At 51.8% G+C, this 25,063-nt stretch overlaps 1 protein-coding gene across 1 annotated transcript in view; it reads right to left on the reverse strand.

Moving 5' to 3' along the window:
- Window positions 1-25,063, reverse strand: part of ZBTB16 (zinc finger and BTB domain containing 16) — a 168,556-nt gene that overhangs the window by 13,932 nt on the left and 129,561 nt on the right. The window contains exon 4 of the mRNA XM_090026714.1: window positions 1,923-2,093. Coding sequence (XP_089882840.1) covers window positions 1,923-2,093 — 171 coding nt within the window. The remainder of the gene's footprint in view (window positions 1-1,922; window positions 2,094-25,063) is intronic.

Below are 25,063 nucleotides of genomic sequence, written 5' to 3' on the forward strand. Positions count from 1 at the left end.
AGGGCAAGTAAGCGTTTTTGCCTTTGGCTTTCACGTAGTGCTGGAGTATTCAGAGGTGCCCCCAGGTCTGTAAGCCATGCTGACCCAGGCTCCCCCAGGACAGGCTGCTCGCACAAAGCCCACCGCAGGTATGCGGCAGGGAATTAGGCGGGGGTGGTGAGGTCCGGAGAAACCTTCCCCCAGGAGCCCAGGCAGACGGAGTGGAGGCAGGGAACAGCAGCCAGCACAGTTTGCTGTCACTTGTGCCACTTGCCGGACCCGTGTTGGGTCAATTCCAATATTTTTTGGCATCTCCATTTTCTCCTGGCTTTCTAGGAATGACTTCTGTTTCGAGTCAACACATCCAGAACCAACATGAGAGAGGCCAGCGGCCCCGGACAGCCTGGGAACGGAATTGGACACCCACTTCCCACAGACACCTCTGCCCCACGAGCCACTGTTTTGGACCCGGGTCTGAGGCAGGCTAGTGCCATGCCATGAACTTGACAGGCTCTCTTCTAGCTCTGCACTTCGTGCAAGGACAGCACACCGGACCCTATTCCTCAGCTGCTCTGTGCCTGGAAACTTCTCCAGGAAGCCACAACACTTCTCCCAGGACATCACAAGTGACCAGGGATTTTGGAGACCTGTTAAGGGCTCTGTTTCCAGAGGGGAGATGGTACAGACCCTAACCCCACGGAGCTCAGCCTGGGCAGCCAGGATCACTAGCACATATGGAAAATCTTGGCATTCCCCCTCTATGTCTTCAGCTGATGGAGAAGAGAGGACGGACCCTTCACTTTGTTCAGTGCTTCCTATGTGACCTGTACGAACACTGTGACTTTCTCACATCCAAGTGCTGAGGTTTCAAAGTAGGGGCAAATTTGGCGAGATCATCATGCTTTGGGGAGAGCATCATGCTACCTGACGGTTGCAATCCCATTTGAAATGGAGCCACCACATCCCTACAGACAGCTGCAAGGGCAGGTGCTGCCTCTCACCTCTTTAAATCCAGTCATTCCTGATTGCAGATAGATGGAACTGCCTAGTGGAGCCAAGCAAACTGCCCCAAGTGCCTTATCAAAGCAGAAGCGATGGCAGCTTTGCATTGCCCCCTCGAGCCGCACCTGGCACGCGCTGCGCACGCCTGGCTCTCAAAGCAGCACTTGGAGGCCCGCGCGCGGCACATTCCCATCACTGGTCTCGCTGCTCTTCAAATCGAGCAGAACTTTACCGCGCCGTTTCATCGTGCAGGTTAAACACCACCAAGGTGTTGCTGGGGCTGCTATCATCCCACTGAGGCAGGAGACCAGCCTGGTTATAGGCACCCGGGAATGGTGGGGCACCGCTGCTTGAGTGCAGGGCCAGCCTGCCCCCATCAGCCCTCGCACTAGTAAGAGCACACCCTGCACACCCCTCGGCTGGGGTCACAAGGCCCAGGCAGCAGCACGGAGGCAGAGAGGAGGCCCGGTGCTGCTGCCTGAGCCCAGGTTAAAGAGTTTGGCAGCTGCTTCACACTGCATACCCTCCCACACCGTGTTTGCTGCATCCTCCTCTGGCAGCAATGGCGATTGCCAGCTTTTTAGGGCAGGGCTGAGTTTTTAAGAGCCAGCACATCAGGACACTTGCACCCTCTTGGCTGCAGCCCTTGGGCATGGCTGGATGGAGGCTCTGGCTGAGGAGAGCCAAAGGAACCTAACGGATGAGCTACATCGGCTTTTGCAGCAGGGACGGGTGGAAACGCCGTCCCCAGACCACAGGCAGGACTAGAGGATGCGCTGCAAGGCACCGACGGCAGGGGTGCTGCATTACTAGGGGCCAGCACAACCAGCCCACAGTGCCTGAGGCAATTGCTCCTGGGTCCCAGAGGGTCCTGTCTTGAGCCAGAGCATCCCCCACCCCACCGGAGCGATCCCAGGGCGCCGAGCACCACTGCCCCTTACCTGTGTGCGAGCGCAGGTGCCGCTTGAGGGCGGTATGGCTGGGGAAAGTGCGATTGCATTCGCTGCAGATGTAGCTGCGCACTCCCGCGTGCACCTCCATGTGCTGCTGCAGGGCGGTCTGTGTCTGGAACCGCTTGCCGCACAGCAGGCAGAAGACGGCCATGTCGGTGCCTGGGAGGAAAGAGAAGGAGCCTCGTCACCAACCTTGGAAACAGCTTGGGCAGGGACCGCTGGCGCTACTGGAGACGGACGGCTGGGGTAGATGGGCTCTTATGCAGGCTGCCTATTCCCCTTTCTCTGCAATCCCCTGGACAAACCGGTGCACTTCCAGTGGGTTTAGCATCACTCTAACTGGGCACAGAGGGCTGGGCCCGAGCAAGCTCAAGGGACAGCCCAGCAGCAGAGCATCCGCCCAGGAAACCCCCACGGCAGCCGAGGCTGCCCTGCCCACGCCGACCTGAACACGGCTTTTCGTACTGCACGCTAGCATCTAGCTCCTGACAAAGACACAGCGGGGTCCAACATGGCAGAGCAGGCACCCCATCCCGCCCTGCGACACAGAGCAATGGGAAGGTCTTTCAAAGACTGTGTGGGATTTTTTTTTTTTATATCCCGAGCACACCTCGCACCTGCAGCGACACCGAGCCCTGCATGATGTGGTGGAGGGCACAGCTCTGCTATCCTTAACCGGGCACTGAACCCCTCCATCAGCAGATCCCGAGCAACAGGGGTGAGGCGCCGCAGCCTCCCAGCAAAACGGCCGCTGTGCCGCACAGCTCTGAAATGCAGCGACTCTTCCTGAAGGCTGCTCGTTATCAAATGAAGTATCAAGAGCATATTAGCACAGTAGCCCTAATACGCAACCTGATTAAACTGGCTAAGCAGCAAATTAAAAAAATAAAGATTATGAATGTGTATATGCCAGCTTTCAAATTCCATCAGTGGAAATGGGAAGAGAATGCTCTGCTAATGGGTGTCTGGATATCGAGAGCAAGAGGTAATTTGGGGGAAAACATAACAGGCAGTTAGCTGCTAGACAGCAAAAGCCTCACTGCGGGGGGGTCACAGGCCAGGTAAGGAAAGAACTTGCGGGTCCTGCGACGTCTGGCACCCAGTAAGGAGGACAACTCGTTACCTTGAGCACCTTGCACCTCATGATGCCCAGCTGGCTGGAAGGCAGGGCAAGGGCAAGGGCAGAGGGGCAGCACCATCAGCTGGGGAGGAGAAGAGGATGCTAAGACCACCAAATCCTAGTGAGCCGCACACGATCTGCCGCTCTCCATGCACCTGTTTTTCACCCCTGAAAGGGCCACTGTTCACCCAGATGGGCATAGCGGGGGCATCTGAAAATCCCGAGACTTTCATCGAAACCTGCTGCTGAGCCACGTGCGCAAGAATGAACGATAATGCTCGCGCACACCCTTCATCCACACTGATGCCTTTTACCAGGCATGCAGGTACCGTAACTCTCAGCCCACTGATGGGGAGCTTGGTGACGCACGTAAGCAGTGGGGCCAAGGCAAAACCCAATTCCTTGCTGGAATTCACCATCCAGCGTAAGGTGGCAAAGGGCTGCAGCAAGGCAACAGCCCTAGACTTTAGGAGGGCTGACTTCAACAAGCTAAGGAGGATCGTTGGGGCAGCACTGAGGACCCAGAGGGGAAGGGAATCAGATGTCGAAGGTGAGTGGTTGCTCCTTAAGGAGACGATCCTCCATGCCCAAAGGGAGGTCATCCCAACAAGGGTCAAAGGGAGCAGGAGGGCACATAAACCCCCATGGCTCACTAGGAGCATTCGGGAATAGTTTCATAGTTTCATAGTAGCTAGAGTCGGAAGGGACCTAGGTAGATCATCTAGTCCGACCCCCTGCCTTAGCAGGAAAGAGCACCGGGGTCAGATGACCCCGGCAAGGTGCTCATCTAACTTCCTTTTAAAAATCCCCAGGCTAGGAGCCTGCACCACTTCCCCTGGAAGCTGGTTCCAGGCCCTAGCCACCCTGACTGTGAAGTAGCGCCTCCTAATATCTAATCTAAACTTACCCTCCGCCAGTTTGTGACCGTTATTCCTGGTCACTCCTGGCAGCGCACGGGGGAACAGGGACTCCCCCAATACCTGCTGATCCCCCCTGACCAGTTTGTAGCAGGCCACAAGGTCCCCCCTTAGCCTTCTCTTGTGGAGGCTAAACAGGTTCAGGTCCCGTAGCCTCTCCTCATAAGGCCTGCCCTGCTGACCCCTGATCATACGAGTGGCCCTCCTCTGAACTCTTTCCATATTGTCCACGTCCCTCTTGAAGTGTGGCGCCCAGAACTGGACGCAGTACTCCAGCTGCGGCCTGACCAGTGCCGCATAGAGGGGGAGGATCACCTCCCTGGACCTGCTCGAGATGCATCTGTGGATGCATGATAGGGTACGATTGGCCTTCTTGACTGCCTCCCCACACTGCCGGCCCATGTTCATCGTGGAGTCAATGACGACTCCAAGATCCTTTTCCATCTCTGTGCTGGCAAGAGGAGAGTTCCCCAACCTGTAAGTGTGGTGCCGGTTCTTCCTCCCCATGTGCAACACCTTGCACTTATCAGTGTTAAACCCCATCCTATTCTCATCCGCCCACCGTTGCAACCTGTCAAGGTCAGCTTGTAGCCTATTGCACCCTTCTAGTGCACCCACATCCCCCCACATCTTAGTGTCATCAGCAAACTTGAACAGGGTGCTTTCTACCCCCTCATCCAAGTCACTGATGAAGATGTTGAACAGTGCAGGCCCGAGGACCGAGCCCTGGGGGACCCCACTGCCCACGTCCTTCCAGGTCGAGAAGAACCCATCCACTACCACCCTCTGGGTGCGGTCCTCCAACCAGCTGGCGACCCATTTGACCGTGTGGGCATCGACACCACAGTCTCTCAGCTTTTTGATGAGGACAGGGTGAGAGACAGTGTCGAAAGCCTTCCGGAAGTCCAAAAAGACTACATCCACAGCAACCCCTGCGTCTAATGATTTGGTGACCTGATCGTAAAAGGCCACCAGGTTGGTCTGACAAGACCTGCCACTGATAAACCCATGTTGGTTGCCCCTGAGCATGCATTCCCCCGCAAGGCCCTCCTGGACGTGTGCCAGGATAATTTTTTCAAAGAGCTTCCCCGGGATTGAGGTCAGACTAACTGGCCTGTAATTTCCCGGGTCCTCTTTTTTTCCCTTTTTGAAGATAGGGACCACATTGGCCCTCTTCCAGTCCTCCGGCACCTCGCCAGAGCACCACGAGTGCTCATAGAATGTCTCTTTGCTAAAAGGGAGGCATACACCCAATGGAGGGATGGGGTCATCACCAAGAAGGACTATGTTACAGTCGCCCGAGGATGTAGGGGGGCAGTCAGGAAGGCCAAGGCAGAGATGGAGATAGGACTAGCTTCCCGGATTAAGGACAATAAGAAGTCCTTCTTCAAATACATAGGGGGTAAAAAGAGGGTCCCGGGTAATGTGGGGCCCCTGCAGGACACGATGGGCAACTTAGTCATCACGCCAGATGATAAAGCTAACATATTTAACGATTTCTTTGCCTCTGTCTTCCTAAGTAGGGACCAGTTCAGCCACCTCCCTGCTGGGCCCCCCTCGGGCCCCGGGAGAGACACGCCTGGGCCAGGGGTTAGCGAGGAGTTAGTTAGGGTACTTCTGGAGAGGCTGGACGTGTTCAAGTCCACTGGTCCGGACGATCTTCACCCTAGGGCTCTACAGGAACTGGCCGAGGTCATTGCGGGACCCCTGGCGCGGCTCTATGAGCACTCGTGGTGCTCTGGTGAGGTGCCGGAGGACTGGAAGAGGGCCAATGTGGTCCCTATCTTCAAAAAGGGAAAAAAAGAGGACCCGGGAAATTACAGGCCAGTTAGTCTGACCTCAATCCCGGGTAAGCTCTTTGAAAAAATTATCCTGGCACACATCCAGGAGGGCCTTGCGGGGGAATGCATGCTCAGGGGCAACCAACATGGGTTCATCAGTGGCAGGTCTTGTCAGACCAACCTGGTGGCCTTTTACGATCAGGTCACCAAATCATTAGACGCAGGGGTTGCTGCGGATGTAGTCTTTCTGGACTTCCGGAAGGCTTTCGACACCGTCTCTCACCCTGTCCTCATCAAAAAGCTGGGAGACTGTGGTGTCGATGCCCACACGGTCAAATGGGTCGCCAACTGGTTGGAGGGCCGCACCCAGAGGGTGGTAGTGGATGGGTTCTTCTCGACCTGGAAGGACGTGGGCAGTGGGGTCCCCCAGGGCTCGGTCCTCGGGCCCGCACTGTTCAACATCTTCATCAGTGACTTGGATGAGGGGGTAGAAAGCACCCTGTTCAAGTTTGCTGATGACACTAAGACGTGGGGGGATGTGGGTGCACTAGAAGGGTGCAATAGGCTACAAGCTGACCTTGACAGGTTGCAACGGTGGGCGGATGAGAATAGGATGGGGTTTAACACTGATAAGTGCAAGGTGTTGCACATGGGGAGGAAGAACCGGCACCACACTTACAGGTTGGGGAACTCCCCTCTTGCCAGCACGGAGACGGAAAAGGATCTTGGAGTCGTCATTGACTCCACGATGAACATGGGCCGGCAGTGTGGGGAGGCAGTCAAGAAGGCCAACCGTACCCTGTCATGCATCCACAGATGCATCTCGAGCAGGTCCAGGGAGGTGATCCTCCCCCTCTATGCGGCACTGGTCAGGCCGCAGCTGGAGTACTGCGTCCAGTTCTGGGCGCCACACTTCAAGAGGGACGTGGACGATATGGAAAGAGTCCAGAGGAGGGCCACTCGTATGATCAGGGGTCAGCAGGGCAGGCCTTATGAGGAGAGGCTACGGGACCTGAACCTGTTTAGCCTCCACAAGAGAAGGTTAAGGGGGGACCTTGTGGCCTGCTACAAACTGGTCAGGGGGGATCAGCAGGGATTGGGGGAGTCCCTGTTCCCCCGTGCGCTGCCAGGAGTGACCAGGAATAGCGGTCACAAGCTGGCGGAGGGTAGGTTTAGATTAGATATTAGGAGGCGCTACTTCACAGTCAGGGCGGCTAGGGCCTGGAACCGGCTTCCAGGGGAAGTGGTGCAGGCTCCTAGCCTGGGGATTTTTAAAAGGAAGTTAGATGAGCACCTTGCCGGGGTCATCTGACCCCGGTGCTCTTTCCTGCCAAGGCAGGGGGTTGGACTAGATGATCTACCTAGGTCCCTTCCGACTCTAGCTACTATGATACTATGAAACTATGAAGACTACGACCCCATCCACAGGACCATGAATTGCACACACGTGCGAGATGTTTTACTGTGCAAGGGGATATATAGCGAGAACCACTTCATCCTGGGTGAGAACTCAGCCCAGTAACTACCAGCTGTGCAGCCCCCCTTTTTTCCCATTACAGAGTAGCTACTTGTATTAGCTTCCTCTGTAAGGACGGCCTGCCTTAAACACCAGCTCCACGTACCCACACAAGTCTGGGCAGTGAGTTATCAAGGCAAGCAGGATCCCAGCCCCTTTGAAACTCTAATGTTGGTCACAGGCTGCACATGGCAATAGCGTGAGTATCTGCTCTGGATACACCAGTGGCTCCCAGAGGCCTGAATTTAGCAGAATAATGCCTCATCTCCCATACTGGTTGGGATCCTTAAGAGCATTATGAACAGAAACTTAATCCTGTGACCCACACACACAATTATAAAATTGGCTACATCAACAGAACAGGGAAAGGAAAAAATAGAGATATGTATACACCGTCAATATAAATATAAGACCTTTGTGTTATTAAACAATTTGTTTTAGTTTATGCATAGCTGATTGTTCAGAACCTAAGTCAGTGCAAATTGTATTACGCTGGGAGATTAAGCAAATAAATGCTAGCTTTTTGGAGACATTAAAATGTAGGGACTATGGAAATAAAATTATCTAGAAAATTGTATTAGCAATTCATTAGGAGCAGCAAGATGTGCAAGGTAACCATTGAATCTGCATTGCCTTAAAAAAAAAAAAAAAAAAGGCACTTTTTGCTTATTGTGGGTGCAATTAACTCCCCCCCGAACACTTCTGCAAGGCAAAGAGCATGCGGGTAGCTCTCCCCAGCAGAAAGGCCTCCATCGCTACCTCCTGCCGGGGGGAGGGGGCTCGATAAGCTATGGAGCTTGTGTGCCGAAGCAGCACGTCTGTTTGGATTTTGGGTGCAGATGGCTGGGTGGAAGGGATCAAAATGGCAACCCAGCAGCTGGTTTCCATGCCAGGGGCTGGCCCGTTGCACTTAGCAAGAGCAGGCTGGCACAGAGGGTCTGAGGAAGCAGGGGGTCTGCAAGGGCGAGGGCAGTGCTTGTGTTCAATAGGCAGCCTGCGGTGCGGGGGAGCTCGCAACGGCTTTCAGCCACCGTCGTGTAGGCCAGCACATTAAACTCTCTTAGGACCAGCAGGTGAGGGAGGATGTAGAGCTGCTGGCCAGGGAGCGAGGGCAGCAGTCGGCAACGCACGGTGGAGCAGGGGCTGGACCTCGGAGCACCGGGATAAGAGCGGCATCCTTCCCCGGGGCCTGCAGTGCATGCTGCTCACGTGAACGAGGGTCCCCCGCCTTCTGCGGTGAAGTCGTTGGCAAACTTCCTTCCCATTCCAGAAGGACCGAGACTTTGCTATGAACATTTAAAAGCAAAATCTTTAGGACATCTAGTCCAGCGGGGGCCCACCTGTGGCACAGGCAGCCTCTGTGCGAGGCATATTGCAGACCTGGAAGGGGGCAGGCAGCACAGCAGCGGATAGGACAGGGAGGAGAAGGCAGAGCAGCAGATCAGGCTGGGATCCCAGGATGGGGAACAGTAAGCAGAGCAGACAAGGGAAGGGGATCAGAGTGGCATTCAGGGCCAATTCGTGGCATGATTGCCCGAAAGGTTGGACCCACTAGTCTAGTCCATTCCTTGGCGACTGCCAGATGGTTTCTCAGAGCGTGGATCCTGTCTTTCCTAGCGCTCAGAAAGAAGAGTGTGGCATGGAAAGCCCTGCTCAGCAAACCTTTGCTGTGCCAGATTAAGACAGGCAACATCTGCCCTCCTGTAAGGGACAGCCGGGCGGCTCGCCATCCTGCTCCCCCAACACAGACCGGGCCCTGAGTGGCTTGGTCCAGGGCAGACATGAAGTTGGTGTGGTTCATGATGGGAGGCATTCATTGCCTGGGGAGCACTAACCTCTCCATGCAAGTGCACAAACAAAATGCCTGGATGGAGATAAACCGGGGAGGGGGGGCACTGCAGTGGAAGAGATCTCTGCACACCCAGGTGTCTTGCCAGCTCATGAGTTACAGGGAAATGGCTATGTTTACACCTGTGCTGCTTCCATACCAATTAGGTCTTTAAGGGAAATAACAGATCAGTGGGAGCGCGGAGCACAGCTGGAGAAGATTTCAGGTGCAGCACCTTTGCCAACCCAAGGCTCTTATTATCTTGAGCTAGAAGCGCCTCCTTAATCAAAAGAGCAGAGCCTCTAAATATACCGTGCCTTTTTTTGTTAACAGCACAGCAGTTGCTAACTGTGAGCATCAGAGCACCAGGAGCAACCATGCCGTCTGACCACGCAACCCTGCAGATGGGGTCCTCAGCAGCCCCCTGGCCCTGAAGCCAGCTGCCCCACGTTATAAGCCAACCACCTCCACCCCAAAAACCTGCATCCAGCCTCCTGGGATACAGGCCTCATAACCTGCATTCACCAGTAAGTCACCACACTGGTGCTGTCTTCTCCATCCAGGGATGCACCCGCCTCCCCCGGGCGCCGTCCAGGTGCACGCCGGTCATGGGCAGGGAGGCGGGATGCTGTCTGCATCCTAAGAGGATGCAGAAGTGGAGGAGAATCATGGCTCTCTGCTTTCCCCTCTCCCTAAAGAGCTGCAGCAATCCATCTTGACATATTTCAGCAGTTTTCTGCCTGCCATAAATGCCAAAAGATCTCACTCTCCCCCCAAAACACACACTCTAAATGCGCTGGCGGAGCCACCTCCTCCAACACTAAGCTTCTCCATCAACGCAAGTGTGGTACAGGCGGCCTTCCCCCGCTAGCGCTTAAAAAAGGCTTTACAGCCTATATGTCAGCAGACGGTATAATCTGCCGCTTAAGCAGAGGGGCACGGGCGGCACGGGACGACACGTTGTGATGTTCGCAAGGTTGGAAAAGCAGCGAGCCCTTCAGAGGGGCGCTGCCTGCGTTTCGGATTATGCTAAGAACAGCCGCGATGATCCCACTTTAAAAACTTGAGATGCAAAGGGATGTGCCAGGGAAGCGGCTGCTGTCGCCTGTATTTATTTTGCAGTGAGTAGACACAAGCGCGCTGCGTTGCACGGCACCTTCAGCTCCAGTAAACACATTTGTCAGCTCACTCGCCCAGTAAGGTGTGCGCCCTGGCGTATATGGGAGTGAAGGTAACATGACTGGATTTGCTAATTTTGTCAATCAGATCAGGGCGGGGGGGGGATATTCCAGAAAAAGGACTTTGGAAGCAAAGGGGGTGGGAAAAAAAAAAAAAAAAATCAACAAAAGCATGAATGAATCCTTCTCAGAGCAGCCTGAGACTTCCCGGTGCGGAAGACCGATATATGGCAGCGTCTCTTTTTGGGTCTCTGCCGCAAGCTCAAATGACAAGGTGATCATTCATGTGCACGTGCACGCGCAAAGAAAGTCGAGCCGGAGTTATTCTGCCTTTGATGGAGCCCACGTAACGCGGGCCCCAGACGCACAACGAATCGGAGCGGGGAGAAACGATCGAAGTGCAGGATTTAAAAAACAAAACAAAACCCCAAAACACGCGCAACGGTCCCTCCGCCCCACTGGCGGGGCAGGCCGCTTCACCCCCGCGCTCCTTTTATTTATTTTTTTCTTCCAGTGGGAAACACGCACCGCGCGCGGCTGCCGACACAACTCTGCGCAGTGTCCGCAAAGCCAAAAAACAAAACGAGACGAGTCGCGCAAAGTAAATCCCGAGAGGTATGCAGCCCTCTGGTCTGTAACTTTCAAAATGACAGCAGGATCGGGTCAGAGGTCAGTGGGGCTGAGGCCCTAAGTACCACAGCCAGCTGTGGAGTGGAGGCCCTGAGCCAGCAGGAGGTCTGCCCATATAAATCTGCAATAAGCAGTACCCGCTGAGGCCGAGAACAATGGCCTCTAGCAGGGGTGGAAGGGAGGAACAATGCAGCCAGGCCAGTGCGCAGGCCCGTAACAAATCCCCGATGGCACCACAGGGCCCTCATTTGTGAAACTAATTGGCCCCGGATTGAAAAATTGGACTAACTTCAACAGCAAGAGCGCTAAAGGGGAGTTGCCTTTTGCAAGCAAAAGGGGTGGGGAGACAAAAACAGCCCCCCGCACACCCAAAAGACCCATCGGCAAGGAACGGGGAGAGCTGGACCTAGCAAAGGGGAAAGGGGCACTGAGGGCGCTTGACCCCCATGAGCGTGTGCACGATACCGTGAGCGGGATAGGGACACAAGCACGCACCCAGCCCACAACGCACAACATTTCCCACAAGCTGCACGATGCAGGCGTGAGGGCAGCTTGCCGGAGAGAGCGCCTGCAAAGTCCAGGTTGGAGTGACACGACGCCCTCTCCCGCTCCGCTGCCCCGTCCCCGCGCCGCGGTGCGCAAAAGTGAACGGTAACGTCCTCCGCTGCCTTTTGAGATTGCTGAAGCTGGGGGAGGAATTAATGAAGGTGGCTAAAGGAGACTATAAACTAGCAGGAGGGTGGCCCGAAACCACAAGAAGGGAGAATCTGGGGGGAAGCCAGGCGGCAGCACTGGCGGGGAGGTCAACGAGGCAACGCAGCCGTTTGCAGAGGGAGGCAGCGAAGGCTTCGCCTCGCCGGCCGTCTTCAGAAGAGGAGACTAGACGGGAGGTGTCTGAAAGCTCGCTGTGCAGAAGGTGACCCGGTGCCAGAGCAGACGGGTGCTCCTGTCCCATTCCAGCAGGCAGGATGTGGCCTGGGCTTGGGGACGGGGTAGGGGAGAAGGGGCTGGTTTGCAACCCCGAGGCACATTTCTGAACCGTTAAAGACAGAGAGGCCTTGTGGGGGCTCTGCCAGGCACAGCCCGCGGCCACGCGGCACAAGCTGGTGAAACGGAGGGGCCTGTTTTAATACCCAGAAAAAAAGGAAACTTGAATGGTCTTTAGGAAAAAAAAGCAGTGCAATGGCAAGGGAGGGCTGGCCCAGGGGCAGCTGGCCTAGAAATAAATACGCTGACAGGCACGGTGGCCAGCCAGAGCCTCGGGTCCCCACACCCATGACCTCTAGGCTCACATGTGACCTCCAAGGCTTAGGTCCTCTCTGGTTTGATGGGTCACTTAAATAACCCCTCTGCAGCTTCAGCTATGGACGGACCATTTACCATGGGGCAAAATCAGCTGCTCCACGGTCCCTGCCTGTGTGGAGGCTCCTATGCGGCAGTCAGTGGAAGCCAAACCAGTCATTGAGGTCTCAGGAAAGGGAGAGGTGAGTTTCCTTGGGGGAAACGCATACACCTGGGTCAATACTAAGGAGCCGGAAAGTGCCGGGCTGTTTCCTCCTTAATCACCTTTTGAAGCTCGGGTGCGCTCCCCTTGCCGTCCCCCCCCGCAAGATTTTCATTGCGCCAGGATCGCACCGAGGGCTGCGGACAAGGCGGACGAGGCTTGCGACGGGAGGAAGGCCACAATCTGAACAGATCGGGGGGACAGGATGAGATCTTGAGAGCACAAGTGACAAAGCATTCATGGCTGGAGCTTCTTATTGGTCCAGGGTTATTTCATGATTTTAGACTCCATTTCCTTTTGGTCCGTAGGGCATCCCCTGCCTGCTCCCCGCACTTTGATGGGCAACTCCTGGTTTCAGGGGAGAGGAATAGTTCACAGGCCGCGTGCAACAAGCCCGTGCTCAGGAGGAGAGGGCGAAGGCCTGGCAGACTGCAGGGAGGGCTTCAGCCCAGGGGTCCGTGCTGGAAGGAGTGGAGCGACACAAAGAGAGCGGCTAGTCGCGCGGCTTTGGTAGGAGCCGGCAGCTCCCCCCTCCCCATCCCTGCCCATCGTTGGCAGATGTTCAGCAGGGAGAGCGTGCGCGCAGGGCTGGCTGGCACCCCTCCAAGAAATAACAAGCTCTCTCAAGTCAAGCTGTACAGAGGTGACACCAGGACTCGACCCGACCCATGGCATTTGGCAAGGGGACACGTCTCAGCTTCCAAGCCATTGCCAATTACCATCTCAAGACCCCTCGCCGCGCTGCCTAACTTCAAGGAGGCAGAGGGACCGATCTCATTCACGAGCCCCGACCCCATCGGGCGAGGGCGGCACGTAGGCCTGGGACTCCCCAGAAAAGCGTTGTCCAGCGCAACACACTGCCGTTGGGGCTTAACCCCAGCTAGTGCTGGATGGAGACGGGGGCAATTTCCAAGGGGCCAAACTTCCACTCCGGCATCAGTGCCAGGGCCAGATCTGCCAACGTGCCACGTCTCCAGCCACTCCCATCTTGTTAAGTCTCCCTCCTGCTTAAAGACACCCATGCCGCACACCTTGGGGAGCCCAGCCGTTTCCCTCACAGTCTAAATGGGAGCTGAGCACCTTGAAAACCTAGACTATTTCTGGTGCCTCTGCACGGTGTCCCTTCTGTATTAAAGGCCTGAAGGGTCGCGAGACAAGCCGCCAACACGTGCCAAGCCGCTTGCGACGTGTCTGCTTCCACATGGACCACAAAGTCTGCGCCCATCAGGATGGCAGCACCACAACCGTGCCCGTGCACGCCAGCCCCCGGGGATGGGGACAGGGACGGAGACCTTGTCTTCCTCCAGCCTGAATCGATGCTACGCAGACCCCTTGGGGAGGTCCCCCCCTCTCCCTCCCCTCCGCTTCGCAGCCCATCGTGGAGTTCAAACTCACATGAAACCCACACCGCAGCGCCGAAGTGAAACACTATTGTCTCAGAGCCATTTAGATATGTTTGAATGTTCTGGCATTGAAAGAAAAATCACCCCAGATAAATAAACACCACCACCACCCCATACACACAGGCAAAAAAAAAAAAAAGAGAGAGAGAGAAAGACAGATTTATTCATTTCGCTGACATTTTAATGGTTTCTCTCCTTTTTTCCAGAAGATGATTACAAATTAAGCAGCATTTAAACGCTTTTTACTGTCAACAATTAAAAGGAGAGAATATGGAACAGAAAGTATAGTGGCCATTCATTTCCACGGTAACGGTGCTATCAGAGAACACCAAGGGGCCTTCCCTGTACTGTACACTGCACAATGGCAAAAAGTATACCATTAATTTTGTAGGACATTCAAAAGCAAATTAAAATATAAAAAGCTCTAGGCACAAAGATAGATACCAAGAGAGAGGGCAGAATAGGTCAAGCTTGTGGAATTAAAGTCTTAGCAACAGCAGAGGTTTAAGCATAGCCCTATTACACTACATTCAATAGCCACCTTCTCTCATCTTTCTTTCTTTCTTTTTTTTTTTTTTGGAGAGACTATGCGTTGTTTCGTTAACGCCTGCAGTAGTAAACAATTAATACAGTGAGTGTCAGCGAGGAGGGCTTCAAAGACAGAGGCAATAGTCTGCCATTTAGATTAGATTTTGGATGCAACATTAACTGTTTGGAAGCGAGAGCCATCTGATATGTGCAAGGCTGCTTTAAATAACAGGTGATTTGAAAGCTGATTTTTGTTGGATTGATACAGACTTGAGGGAGGGGAAAAAAAACCCCTCCTTAAACTGGTGCCTATGAGCAGGGAGATGTGCAGATTATTACTATTATTATTATTATTATTTTTAAATGATTCGGTTTTCTCCTAAAATGAGGATGCTTTCTGCAGATTTAAAGGCAAACTGCTTGCATTTCTAAGCCACGCTCAAGTGCGAACCTTCCCCTTCTAAACTTCTGGGAAAGAATAAGAAAATTACAGCATTGGTGCAAACTAGCAATTTCTCCCCCTCTGGTTCTGCAAAGGAAGGAATAAAGATACAATTTGTTTGGATACAGGCATATGGCAAGGATGCAGGATTTAAGGAAACAAAACAAAAAGAAAAAAAAAGAGCCGGGTACATTTCTGTACCGTAAAGTTTAATATGCAGGAGGTACGCCAGAGGAATAAAAGAGACACGTCCCCTTTAAAAGGAAATATAATTTACAGTGTGCAGCCAGGCGGTCCATAGTTTCAATCTCGTTTACTATAGAGAAAACTCTGCTAGCTGTTCTCTATCCCACAAATCCGATTTAATCAGACAAGCCAGCCAGCGTGGCTTGAAGTAAAAACGGATAATTAGTAAACAGAGAGCTACTTCAGTGCTTCATTGGCATTCGAGCCGGGCTAGTGTGTCGCATTTAAAATGCAGTCTGATGAAGTTTACAAAATCAAACCATTTGTTACTCCTATTGAAGAGGCTTCAGGCCACTTGCAATTAAATTGGAATTAGTGCTCAGAATGAGATACAGCAAATTCATACTAAAAAGGGATCTGACTTTCAGACATTTGACTTCAAGTTTTCCACCCCCCCTCTCCGTGTGTGTGATGGAAATGTTTGTTCCTACCCCGATCTATCAGGGCTTCCTGAACCCGGGTCTCCATTCTCCTCCATTTGCCTGTCACGGGTCTTTAAAAACGAGACGCGCCTGGACGGGGAACGCAGCTGGTGCCAAAAGCAGTGCCAAAGGAAACATGCATCACGACTGCCCCAGCACGGCTGGGTCTACCCCCGCGCTTTGGACACACGCTGGATTCAGAGCTATCAGAGGCTAGAGATCGTCCAGGTCAGCCAGGAACCAGGCAGGGGATGAGCAATTGTTTCTGAGGGGAGCGTGGCATTGGGAAAGGAGATTATGTCTCCCAAATCCTCGCTAGGCTCCCATCTTTGCCACGGTAGCACCAGCATTATGGGAAGTGGGGTGAGGACCTCGCTGGCTCCACACTGGTGGTGCCCAGACTGGATGAACGGGTGTGAGAAGGGAGGGGTGTGCCATTTGCACACAAAAGCAAAATGGTCATGAACCCCTCCAAGAAAAGCAAGGCCTCGTGGGCTGGGAGGCAGAGCAGAGGCTGCCCAGGCGCCAATCTTTGGGGAAGGGAGAGAAAAATAAAACAGTGACTGTGTACAGTGAAAATGCACAGCCGGCATCAGGCACAAACAGCGTGCTGCCCACATCGAGCTGGTGCCAAGATCCAGCCCTGCCTACAGCATGGAGGAGCCGATGCCCCCCAGGCTGGTCCCTTCGGCAGGCTGGCTAAGGGCCTCTTGCGATGTAATGTGCAAGGCTTTAATCATGAAGCAGCTTTTATTTCCTTATCAAATATTCATCCTCTAAGTGGGGACTGGATCTACTGTAGGGGCCAGAGGACAGTAAGTGCATCCCGCAGTTCCTCCTCTGCGAAGCACAGCTCAGCCTTTGTCGGCAATCCTTCAGGCTTGCAAATCCCTGATCAGCCCCGCTTAAGGACTTGGAGGGACCCGGTGTGTGCAAATGTTCGAACTCCAGCAGGAAGCTGTGAGCGCCTGAACTGCAGGAGGCGTTTGCTTAAACCTGATCATCTCCAACGGCATCCATTAATCTGATCAGGTCGTGCCCACGTTTGCTTCTTGTGCATCCTAACGCTGAGAGTCCGGCTCCAGCCCCCCAGTCCCTGCCGGCGGAGGCCTTGCCAGTGCCAGCCCAGCCAGCCCTCCAGGCTCTTGCCCCCTGCTCCACGCAAGACACCTGGAGCTTCCCACAGCCAAGTCCAGGCTGCACAGATGATTGCCTCAAAGCAACCTTAAGTCTACGTAGCGTTAATGTTTGCAGAGGGAGGGGTGGTCTGTGCCAGCTGCCCAGGATTTTTAATGGGCAGTTCACTTTTTTGAGCACCCCTGCCCTGTCAAAGGGGCACTGAGGCAGTGGGGGGAACCCTCAACCAGCAACTGCCTAAGAGAAACCACCATATGGGGCACCATGTTGAAAACCAAAGGCACTAATGCCCAAGACACAGAAGGCGCTCAGGTGGGGCTGCTGCTTGGTCAGCGGTTAATATGCTTTTAACACTGGCTTTTGGCTGTAAAACATATTCAGGGAAGGGGGGCGGGGGCATTACACAAAGGAAAGGCAGCAATGGGCACAATCTGAAGACTGGCATGTGGAAGTCAAAGCAGTCTGCATGTTGCAATGACCAAAATGCCACGTTAAAACACTGCAGGCATCGAATAGCCACGCAGCACGTTGCTTAGCATGCATCATTCTTGCCATTTTACAGGCTGGAAAACTGAGGCACAAAAAACTGTTAAGTGCACTGGCCGAGGCTCAAGCCCCCCATCCCGCCCCCCACCACGACATGACACTGCCTCTTATACACAAGGCCAATGCACAGGATATTCCTCAGACTCCAGAAGCTTAAGCAGAGTGAAACTCCTCGTGGGGCGAAAGTGTTTTCCAGGAAGATTCTGCCTTTATTTGATTTTTATATTGAACAAAACATGTAGTTTCAGAAGAGAAATGCCAAGTGTGCTGTCACTATAGATTAAGCTTGCAAAAAAAAATCTTCTAGGGGAACAGAGACCAGTTCAGGAGATCAGGTGCTTACTGGCTTGGCTTGCAGAATGGGTCCTTTTTTCAAATTAATCCATACTTAACAGCAACTGTCTCCTGGAGAACTCCCCTCCTAGTGGCCACTGCAAGCATCCTGGCAGTCACTTATGTGGGAAGATGACATTAGGAAAACAGTAAATTTTTAGCAGCCTTAAAATGAAACAGCTGAAAACAAGCATGGGAAAATGAGCATCGTAGTTGTGGACTAGGAGCAGTCCATGCATCACGCCACGGAGACTGATCAAATACACAGATACTTTTTGCTTCAAACTGCTGTGGTCCGTGGGTGGCAAGCATTGTCGTGAGGGTGGGGACTTTGCTGAAGCCTTGAGAAGAAGACAGAGCTGCAAGAGACGTGTGCGTTCAAACCCAATAAATGACGTGTACCAGAGATCCCCCCCCAGTCTATGTAATCTCTAAGCTTATCATCCAGTGACCCTGCGTCCTCCCTGCTCTCCCACTTACATAGTCACCATTCAATATATTTCAATACCAGTGATTATCATGCTTATTACACCACACGGATCAAGGAACGGTTAAGAAGCTTCTTATTTTGTGGTTGCCCATGTCATGCTGGCCAAGGCTTCCAGCACCCTTCAGGCTGACCTCAAAGCACTCCGCATGAGATCCGCTGGATGGTTTCGATGAAACAGGTAGCTGCAGCTGGACCTGGTGAGTGTAGCCCAAATTGAGAAGCAATAAGTATATAAGTTTAAATGCCAAAGTCAACCAGACCTAAGGCATATACTGAAGAGCTGGAGCAGCCAAGCATATATTTGAAAAAAGTCACCGTTCATGCTAGCCGCCTCACTCACTGGCATCTTTGAGGAAGGTGCCATGGATCATGGGGGCAATGCTGCTTTCTAGTGGCAGCATGGAGAGGAACACGCAGCTGCTGCCCAAGGCCTGCTAGCGCCATGGAGAACGTGTCCATGCCCAGCCTGGCTCCTCTCCCCAGATAGCAAGGGCTGCCCCATACGCGTGGCACTGCATTTCCATCACCCCTGGGGCAGGAAGGAGCATTGCATGAATTAAGAGCAGCCCCAGCAAGCAACAAAACCGGACTGAGCTCTGCGCAGCTCGCATGCTGGAACAGCACCAAGGCTTTCCAGTGGGATGCTCACCCAGAGCCTTTAAAACTGCACCCTTCCCCTGTCCCCTCCAGCCACCACTGGGAGATTGTGTTTTGCCCCAGGACTTTAGTGAAGGATAAGGAGATTAACCTGGTTTCAGTATCTGTTTCTGTGATTGTGCGTGCTATGACGAAGACAAAAATGACATTCCTTAGTTGGCAGCATCAAAGTAAACCCAAGCAAAATGTGTGAAAGACCTAGAGTAATTGCAGTTTTTCTGAAAACCCTTTTATATTAAAAAAAAAAGCAAAAGCAGCGTGTCATCCTAGCATTCGGCAAACCCATCCTTTTACGCTTCCCCCTCTCATGTCACTCTACTGCAACACTCCTGCATGAAACAATGACCCTATTGAGAGATGATGGCTATTTTCTGTTAATACTGTAGCAGTGTTGGGATGCTAAAAGCATATTCTTTAAAAGGAGACTTTATTTGAAGCATCTTTCAAAGGCAGCGTACAACAGCAGCACTCCTGCAACTGCTGGGGGAAAGCACGCAGGATGCCATGGGACAAGGAGTTGAAGCATGGTATAGCAGGCACAGACCTCCCCCTGAACACACACAAAGACACTTAGGCGAGCCAAGGGCTGGGTGCCAGGAGACCTCAAATCTTAATCCTCACTTTGCCACTGACTCGCTGGAAGATCTCGGGCACATCACTTTGCCTTTCTGGATCACCTCACCCACCTATCAGGTAACAATAAATACACCATATTTCTTTCGCTGGGATATTGTGAGGAATAATTCAGGTCTGCACAGTACTTTACACAAATAAAAGCACAAACAATGCCCAATCGTCGTGTTACCGTTTGTTCAAAGATTATTGATCCACGTGCATGGTCTCTCCAGTCTTGTTTCCCTCCATCCCAATGCCGACAGGGCTGACTTTTAACAAAACCATATGACACTATACTGCTCAAGCACCCATCCTCCAAGGGACCCAATGCACTTTACACACTTTGGTGAATCCAAGTCCAAGTAGAAGGCGGGGTAGATTTGCACCTTATAGACTAAGCAAAGTATGCATAAGTAACTATGAGATAGACAGATAGATATAGACATCCCCCAAAGACACCTTATATTAGACCAAGAAAGGACATGCCTGACCTCCCTAAAGAGGGTCTAAACCAGGCAGCCCCCTCCCCTTTACATCTTCTCTTCCCTGAAACTTTCTGATTAAGTAGATAGGGAAAGAACATGCGATAAATGAAGATACAATTCATTTTGTGCCGGTAACACCAGTCATCCAAAACCAGTTTCAAAGGCTGCCTCTAGATTCAAGGACTGAGCTTTCATACTAATTAACATCTTTATAGAAGGCAAATTCTCTCAAGGGGGCATTTGTTTGATTATTATTATTTACTCAGAGATACCACAGCGTTCTGCCTAAGTTTCACTGATTGCAGAAAATTAATTCTTAGAAAGTGGCACAAGCTGTCTGCTATTCTGCTGCACATCTCTACTCTTTTTATGCTCGTTTTTCCATGCTGCAGTTACTGGAAGGAAGAGCTGCTCACTGCAATGTCAAGGACCAGGGTGGAAACCTTTCCCTCTTTGGCAGCTCCCATGCTGGTAATGTTGCCTTTTTCTAACCAGCACATGTTTAACACCCTTACACAAAAAGTGACAGGGTTAGGACCACAACTAGCTGGAAAAGGACCTGGCTCAAGTGATGAAAAATGGGGAGGTCCTTTTCTTTTTGTAAGTGAATTGTCTCTTTGCTGCTTTTGACCAGCTCAGGTTAGAACAAGAGCAGAAAAAGGGTCTCAGTGAAGACATGGCATGCATTCAAGGACAATTTGGGGGGTTCTTGTGTTTCAGCCAGCTTCCAGCAGGACCTTCTGCGGTGATGTTTTTCTTGGCACAGCTTCCCAAGAGAAGGAAAAAGCGGAAGCCCACACTCATGTGACATCTAATTTAGGACAATCATCCTAGAGAAGGCACCTTTGTAGCGAGCGACCTGGTCCAGTCTCAGACGGGAGAGGCTATATGATCTTACATGATTGCTTGGCAGTAGCATGACAGTAGGGACCGGATGCCCCGAAAGTTCGGGGCCCTACTGAGATAGGCACCATGCAGTCTTATGCACATGCACTTTTCCGTGCCCACCATGCCGAGGAAAGGAAACAGCCCGCAGGACAAGCAGCGGTGCCCTCTCCCCCCTTAGATGAAAGAGGAAATGCTCTGCTGCGGCACACCAAAAATAAAACCCAAACTCCATCGGTAGAGGCGAGTAACAAACACCCGAAAACCTGGGGAGGGAGGAGGGGGAGAAAATGCATTCTCGAGTCGCAGAGACTCTCAGCACACACACACACACACACAAAAAAGCAAGAGAAGGCCCAAAAAAAAAAAAAATGATGTCTTTGTTAGAAGACTTTACAGCATATACTTTAGAATCTGAATGGCCATTATTCAGGGCTGGGTACTTGGTTATGTCATTATGTTATACTAGGCAAGCAGTTGAACAAACATTCTTGTACTGGAAGTTTGCTTATGCCTGAGCTGATTTATTCCAAGGACCATCTGGACATTGAGAACAATGTGGTCCCATATCTGAATGACCGGGCACATTAGTCACACCCTCTTCACCCGACCTCTCCGTCCCTAATCTTCACACTTTCTCTCATTCTCTTTTAGTGAGGCAAAATGACCGGATCCGTTTCTCACCTCTCCTTTGGCTGGCGAAGTTCACAGGACTCGGAGACAAAAGGCCCTGTGCCTCAGTGCATGTTGGTGCAGTAGTCAAAAACGACAGGCTGCATAAAAATGACCTATGTGGCTTCTCCCCCCCACAACACGCACGCTGTCTTAAGTCTAGCTCGGAGATTCCCAGCAAAACCCTCCGTCTCACATGCACGATGCATGAAGCCCAAGGGGCTGCAGTCCCCCTTTTTACCCTCCTCTCCTGCCTGGGATCAGCACCTGCTGAGGAAGGCAGCAAGGAGGAGGCATTGTACCCTCCCTGCTCCCAGCTGGACGGCGCTGCTGAACTTGGGTGTTAAAGAATGTCTTGCTTCCTTTATTATGGGGCGCGGGGGGCTGAGGCAGATGCCTGTGTCAGGAATCGCTGCTTTTAAACAAGACAAATGGAGCTGCAAGGTCCTGTAAAAATAGCCTAGTCCAAATTGGAGGGGGGGGGATGTATAATATATACAATATAGATACGCTTCAAAGGTCTCTGGGAACCTGACGGTTCCTTCTGGACACAGCGTCGCCAATTTTAAATCCTTTGTTCCTCAGACTTGCATAAGAAAGTCACTCCGCGAGTACCTCTCCGCCCGTCGACTACCCATCATCATCATCATCATCACCACTTTACTTCTTCTTTATTACACTTTTCTGCGATTGCTCAGGGAAGAATTATGATGAGGGAGAGGGAGACGGGAGAAAAATCAAGTGACTATTAGTGGCAGTAGCTTTATTGCAACAGGCACAGAACTCATTCGTTCCTTGTTTTGCGGAATATAAAAGCACTGAAACATTTTAATTTTAAATTCTTATCATTGAATTTACTGCTTTTCTCTCGCAATGATTTGTGTTCCTTTTTAATTTTTACAGTCTCTACAGAAGCCAGATGCTACCGCCTAGGGCCAAAATAATAAAAACCTACTGCAGTCATGAGTTACAGAACAAAAAAGAAACGCGCAGTTGACAGAAGTTAATATCTCAATTTAACAGTGCTGCTTTGCTAATGATCCTTTGATATGTGTTTATTTAGAAAGGTCTGATCTTGACCTTGAAGGCAAACTAAACCACAAAGTCTTTATGAGAACAGAGAAAGACTTTATTTATAGAATGGCTTTGTGTCAATCACGGCAGCAGCTGGATTCGAGGTGAAAAATCACAGGCGAGCGAGTGGGTTCACACCCAGCGACATGGGTGCCCTTTGGAGAAGGGAAGATAAAATTCCCAATGAGAAGAGCGTGCCTGCCTTGAGTCGCCTGTGATCTGGGCACCTCAGAAATGAGCTGAAATTTCTGTTTGTCAGAGAAAATAGGGATGACATTAGAAACCGTGACCAGAGGCAGGCATTAAACCACTTCTGTTGAGGCTGCACGTAGCGCCTTGGCTTGTGAGGACAACAGCCCGCGGAGCACGGCCTGAGGGACACCAGTGTTGCAGGGACCCACTGCGACACCCCAAGCCAAATGCTCCGACACAGCTGGGGTCCCGCTTCCAGGCTTAGATGAATATTTGTGACAAGTCCTTCTGCTCCACAAAACGGCCATTAAGGACCAATTTTTCCCCATGGACAGACTGTCAAGGGCATGGGAGATGAGCACACACATGTAACAACACAAGAGAGTCCTGCTTGTGTGCCCACACGTGCCACACCAGCTATGCAGGGATGCTCTCAACGCACCGCGCGGCGGGTGCGAGGTAGCCTGCTGCTCAATCATCCACGCAGGATACGAGGGTGCAGGGGAATGCAAGCCAATTCGGTTTTGCAGGCCTTCTCCTTTAAACCCTTGGATGGGAGCCCATTCCTGAGCACCTGAATACAAGGAGTCTTAATTAATGAAAAGTTAGTCAAAGACTGCCACGCACTTTCTACCGTGCCTTCGGGCATTAATTCACGCAGACACATCTTGTGAAGGGGTGAAGTGCCACGAGAACCACGTTAGATTGGGAAGCAGCAGGACATTTTCACCATGGGAAAATAAATAAATAAATAACCCTTAAGCAGAAATAAAAGCTCAGGACCTGTTTTGCAACACAGGTTCCCTTCGCCAGCTCTTCAGAGAAGTATTCATGACCCCTGCAGGGACCTGGATTTAGAGAGGAGCAGGGAAGGCAGGCACTTGGGTACCATACTGTATGGACCTAAGCACCCCTACCCCAAAATCCCGGCGCAATGAGAGATCATGTTCACATGCCCCCTGCTAATGGGCTGCATGCTACTGTCCAGCGCAGACACGTGAATCCAATCTTGAGTGGGACCAACGTATTAGACAGGAGAACGGGAACTGCAGGGACAAACACTAGGGCACAGTCCTGGAAAATGAGGGTTGGAAGGAACCACAGGAGATCACATCTAGTCCAACCCCCTGCTCAAGGCAAGGCCAACCCTGTCCAGATCGTCCCAGGTAACCCCCAAGGATGGAGACTCCCCCACCCCTCTGGGTAGCCTGTTCCGGTGCTTTACTACCCTCCTAGTGAGAACGTGATTCCTAATATCCAACCTCAACTTCCCTTGCTGCAACTTGAGACCATTGCTCCTCCACCTCCATCACCCGGTCCCATGCTACATGAGAGGTTCAACACCGCTTGCCATGTGAAGGGCCATCACTGCAGCCTTTGCATCATGGTCCAGTCCCAGCCCTGCACCCACCCCAACGGAAGCAGCTACGTGCAGGTGCTCTCACCCATCTGCTCTGGTGGGAACCAAACTGGAAAGGACCTCCCAGGTCAACAAGGCATCGACCCCTGGTACTGCAAGCAAAATATATAATCCACACGGGGAACTGGTAATACCTGCTGTTCTTGTTTTCATACGTCTTTGGGGAGGACAAAGTGAGAGGTGGCACCACACTATCACGAACCCCTTTTCCCCCAGCCACTCTGCCAGCAGGGTTTATGGCAGCGTGCATCTCCGGCTAAACTACAGTAACACTTTGGAGCGAGGGAATGCATTTAGTATTACACCCACCCACCCAGTAAGAACAGGTTTCCTTTTTTTTTTTTTTTCTCTGACAATCACACAAACCTGATGTTTTGAAATGAAAACAAAGATTAACTTTTTTTTTTTATAAGCCAATTACATTTTACTGCATATTCACCACCCAGTTGGGAAACAGAAGTTTCCTAAATCCTAAATGGTTTGCAACTCAACAAATGCACAATGCAGAGAGGAAATGTTGCATTCAAGGAGGTTTGCACATCCAAATGTCACTCTTATCATTTTAAGTTAATGCAATTACTTAAATAAAAAAGGAACCCGTTTTTAAATGAAACCCAAGCTGTTTTGTTCTCTTATCCACTTCTCGTTATCGGTACTTTGCTTTAGGATGTTGGCAAAGGCGACTCAAGTTTTTACCAGCCTAAAAATCAAAACATTTTCAGAAAAGGAATTGGGAAGCAGGTCTAAAGGAGAAAACCTTCACATTTTAGCACTAATAGATAGCACGTAGAGACTGGGGCACTCTCTTCTCAGGACCGACAGCATGATACAGAGACAGAATCACAGATTCATAGAAAATGAGGGTTGAAGGGACCCCAGGAGGTCACATTTAGTCCAACCCCCTGCTCAAAGCAGGACCAGCCCCACGTTCACACCCTTATGCTGCTAACCAATGCCAACTCCAAGGTGAATCAGTTATACACGGCCTCTTCTCAATGTAGACTAGAGAGTCTGTAGCTGAAATAAATGTGGTTGTAGAGTCCCATCTGGCCAAGCAGATGAGTAGGAAGGACTTAGTGATATTGCACAATCAAAAAGGATCTAAATT

The sequence above is a fragment of the Crocodylus siamensis genome, chromosome 14, assembly GCF_052110815.1.
Source record: "Crocodylus siamensis isolate JL-2025a chromosome 14, ASM5211081v1, whole genome shotgun sequence".
Classification (NCBI taxonomy): domain Eukaryota; kingdom Metazoa; phylum Chordata; order Crocodylia; family Crocodylidae; genus Crocodylus; species Crocodylus siamensis.